General features: G+C 55.3%; 1 protein-coding gene across 1 annotated transcript; it reads left to right on the top strand.

Moving 5' to 3' along the window:
• Positions 1-1383: 1383 nt before the first annotated feature.
• Positions 1384-1827, top strand: LOC136460338 (uncharacterized). Its single transcript, XM_066460076.1, has one exon. It carries the CDS (start codon positions 1384-1386, stop codon positions 1825-1827), a length of 444 nt encoding a protein of 147 aa, XP_066316173.1.
• The last annotated feature ends 2565 nt before the right edge of the window (positions 1828-4392 follow it).

Raw genomic sequence — 4392 nt, forward strand, 5'->3', positions numbered from 1 at the left:
AAGGCGACCACGATGTGATTAGCAGACGACGATGCCACGACAATGAGGGGCCCGCCCGAGGCTACCACCCACATCGAGGTGGTCACTATGATAGTGGGGAGGACCGTAGTCCTTCTCCTGAGCCACCTGGTCCTCGGGTCTTTAGCAAGGCCATCCGTGGCGCTCACTTCCTAGCCCGGTTTTGGCAGCCGGCCAACCTCACAAAGTACAGCGGTGAGACAAACCCCAAACTGTGGCTCGCCGATTACCGCTTGGCTTGTCAGCTAGGCAGCGTGGATGATGACCTGCTCATCATCTACATCCTCCCCTTGTTCCTGTCAGACTCGACGTGAGCCTGGCTCAAACACCTCTCTCCCTCGTAGATCTACGACTGGCATGACTTGGTAAAGGTCTTCATTGGGAATTTCTAGGGCACATACGTGCACCCCGGGAAACTAGGACCTCAAGAGTTGTCACCAGATGCCGGACGAATCTCTTCGAGACTTCATTCGATGCTTCTCCAAGCAGTGCATCGAGTTGCCTAGCGTCGACGACTCAGAAATAGTCTAGGCTTTCCTCTCTGGCACCACCTACTGAGACATGGTTCGAGAGTTAGGTCGGAACGTGCCAACCTCAGTGGCCGCACTTCTTGACATCGCCACCAACTTCGCCTCGGGCGAAGAGGCCGTTGGGGCCATCTTCCTCGACAATGACGCCAAGGGGAAGCAGAGGGATGAGGCCCTGGGGGCCTCGACTCCCCACCTCCCCAAGAAAAAGAAAAAGGGCCACCAAGGGAAGCAGGAGGTCCTCGAGGCCGGTCTAGTCGTGGCCGTAGAACATAAGAATCCCCGAGGCCCCAGAGGCCTCGGGCTCTTCGACGATATGCTTAAAAAACCCTACCCTTACCACCAGGGCCTGGTGAAGCACACCCTCGAAGAGTGCACCATGCTCCGGTGTTACTACGCTAGGCTCGGGCCCCCCAATGATGAGGCCAAGAGGAGGGATGCCGATGATAGGGACAACGACAAGGATGATGGGTTCCCCGAAGTGTTCAACACCTTCATGATCTTCGGTGGGCCTTTAGCGTGCCTCACGGCACGACAGCGAAAGAGGGAGTGCTGGGAGGTCTTCTTGGTTAAAGTGGCCACTCCCCGGTACCTCGACTGGTCTTGGGAGGCGATCACCTTCGATCAGGATGACCACCCCAATTACGTCCCAAACCTCGGGCAGTACCCACTCGTCGTCGACCCGATCATCGGCAACACCCGGCTCTCCAAGGTATTGATGGATGGAGGTAGCGGTCTTAACATCCTCTATGCCAGCACCCTAGAACTTCTAGGGATCGACCAGTCATAGCTCCAAGGCAATGCCACACCCTTCCACAACATCGTGCTGGGGAAACGCATGCGACCCCTTGGGCACATTGACTTGCCCGTCTGTTTCGGCACTCCCTCCAACTACCACAAGGAGGTCCTCACCTTCAAGGTGGTTGGGTTCAAGCGAACCTATCATGCCATCTTGGGGCAATCGTGCTATGCCAAGTTCATGGGGGTCCCCAACTATACCTACCTCAAGCTCAAGATGCTGGGCCCCAATGGCGTCATCACTGTCGAGTCCACATACGAGCATGCATACGACTGCAACGTCGAATGCATTGAGTATGCCAAGGCTCTCATGGAGGCCGAGACCCTCCTTCTCAACCTCGACCGACTTGGTAGCGAGGCGCCTGACTCCAAGCGTCATGCTAGGACTTTCGAGCCCACAGAGGCCGTCAAGCTCATCTCGGTCGACCCCACCTGCTCCGATGACTGGGCGCTAAGGATCAGCGCCACCCTCGACATCAAATAGGAAGCCATGCTCGTTGACTTTCTCCGCACGAATGCCGATGTATTCGCGTGGAGTCCCTCGGACATGCCGGGCATACCGAGGGAGGTCGCCAAGCACGCCTTGGACATCTAGGCCAGCTCCAGACCGGTGAAATAGCGCTTGCGCCGATTCGATGAGGAAAAGCATAGGGCTATCGGCGAGGAGGTGCAGAAGCTTTTGGCGGCTAGATTCATCAAGGAAGTGTCCCATCCAGAGTGGTTAGCTAATCCTGTATTAGTTAAGAAGAAAAATAGGAAGTAGAGAATGTGTGTAGACTACATCGGTTTGAATAAAGCATGTCCAAAAGTCCCATTCCCATTACCTCGAATCGACCAAATCATTGACTCCACTGCGGGATGCAAAACCCTATCTTTCCTTGATGCGTATTCCGGTTACCATCATATCAAGATAAAAGAATCCGACCAGCTCGTGACTTCTTTCATCACCCCATTCGGCATGTACTACTATGTGACTATGCCATTCAGCCTTAGAAACGTAGGGGCCACCTACCAGTAGTGCATGACCCAGGTCTTTGGCGAGCACATCGGGCGAACCGTCGAGGCCTATGTGGACGACATCGTGGTCAAGTCTAGGAAGGCCAGTGATCTCGTCGATGACCTGGAGATCACCTTCAGATGCCTCAGAGAGAAGGGCATCAAGCTCAACCCCAAGAAGTGTGTCTTCGGGGTCCCCCGAGGCATGCTCTTGGGATTCATAGTCTCGGAGCGTGGCATTGAGGCCAACCTAGAGAAGGTCTTGGACGTGACCAACATGGGACTAATTCGAGACCTCAAGGGAGTGCAGAGGGTTATGGGATGCCTCGCGGCCCTGAGCCACTTCATCTCATGCCTTGGCAAAAAAGGCTTGCCCCTGTACCACCTTTTGAGAAAATCCGAACGCTTTCTTTGGACCCCTGAGGCCGAAGAAGCCCTCGCCAAGCTTAAGGCACTGCTCACCAATCCTCCTGTCCTGGTGCCACCGACCAAGGGCAAAGCCCTCTTGCTCTATGTCGCCGTAACAACCCAAGTGGTCAGCGCGGCCATAGTGGTCGAGAGGCAGGAAGAGGGGCACACTCTACCCATCCAACAACCTATTTACTTTGTCAGTGAGGTGCTCTCCGAGACTAAGACACGCTACCCCCACATCCAGAAGCTAATCTACGCCATAGTCTTGGCTTGACGTAAGCTACATCACTACTTTGAGTCCCACCCAATGACCGTGGTGTCGTCTTTCCCTCTAGGAGAGATAATCTAGAACTAGGAGGCCTCAGGTAGAATAGCCAAGTGGGCCGTGGAACTCATGGGGGAAGCCCTGTCTTTCGCACCTCGGAAAGCAATTAAATCCTAGGTCTTGGCTGATTTTGTGGTGGAGTGGACCGACATCCAACTGCCACCTGCTCAGGTCCAGGCAGAATGTTGGACCATGTACTTCGATGGGTCCCTGATGAAGACCAGGGCAGGCATGGGTCTGCTCTTCATCTCACCCCTCGAAGTGCACATGCGCTACATAATTCGGCTCCACTTCGCCGCCTCCAACAACGCAGTCGAATACGAGGCCCTCATCAATGGCTTGATGATCGCCATCGAACTTGGAGTGCGGCGTCTCGACATACGGGGCAATTTGTAGCTCGTCATCGATCAGGTGATGAAGGAGTTGAACTGCCATGACCCCAAAATAGAGGCGTACTGCAAGCTAATACGTCGCCTTGAAGACAAGTTTGACGGTCTCAAACTCAACCACATCGCGCGACAATTTAATGAGGCCGCGAACGAACTGGCAAAGATGGCGTCGGCACGGGCCCCGGTCCCCCCGAACGTCTTCGCCAGAGACCTCCACAAGCCTTCCATCGACTACACCTCAGCGGCGGAAGAAGGCCCACCGATCGAGCCCACCACGGGGCTCGAGGCCCCCTCTGTCGCCGAGACCCCTTCGGCCGAGCCCGAGGTCATGGAAGTCGACGCGGAGCCTCCTGAGGCCAACCAAGGCATGGACTAGCGAGTTCCATTCCTTGATTGCCTCATTCGAGGAGAGCTTCCTATAGACAGGACCAAAGCCCAACGGCTTGCGCAACGAGCCAAAACTTACGTTCTCAGCAACGGCAAGCTATACAGGCAAAGCCCATCTAGTGTCCTCCAATGATGCATCACCACCGAGGCAGGCCAAGCCCTACTTTGGGACTTGCATGCGGGAGCCTGCGGGCACCATGTAGCACCTCAGACGCTCATCGGAAACGCCTTCCACCAAGGGTTCTACTGGCCAACGGCAGTTGCTGACGCTACCAAGCTCGTACGCTCCTGTGAGGGATGCTAGTACTATGCGCGGTAGACGCATCTCCCGGCCCAAGCCCTCCAAACCATCCCCATCACATGGCCGTTCGCCGTATGGGGGCTTGATATGGTTGGGCCTCTATAGAAAGGCCCCGGGGGCTACACCCATCTGCTGGTAGCGATCAATAAGTTCTCCAAGTGGATCGAGGCTCATCTAATCAATCGAATCAAGTCCGAGCAAGCGATGCTGTTCTTTACTGATATCATCCATAGGTTTGGC

Source organism: Miscanthus floridulus, chromosome 6 (genome assembly GCF_019320115.1).
Source record: "Miscanthus floridulus cultivar M001 chromosome 6, ASM1932011v1, whole genome shotgun sequence".
Classification (NCBI taxonomy): Eukaryota; Viridiplantae; Streptophyta; class Magnoliopsida; order Poales; family Poaceae; genus Miscanthus; species Miscanthus floridulus.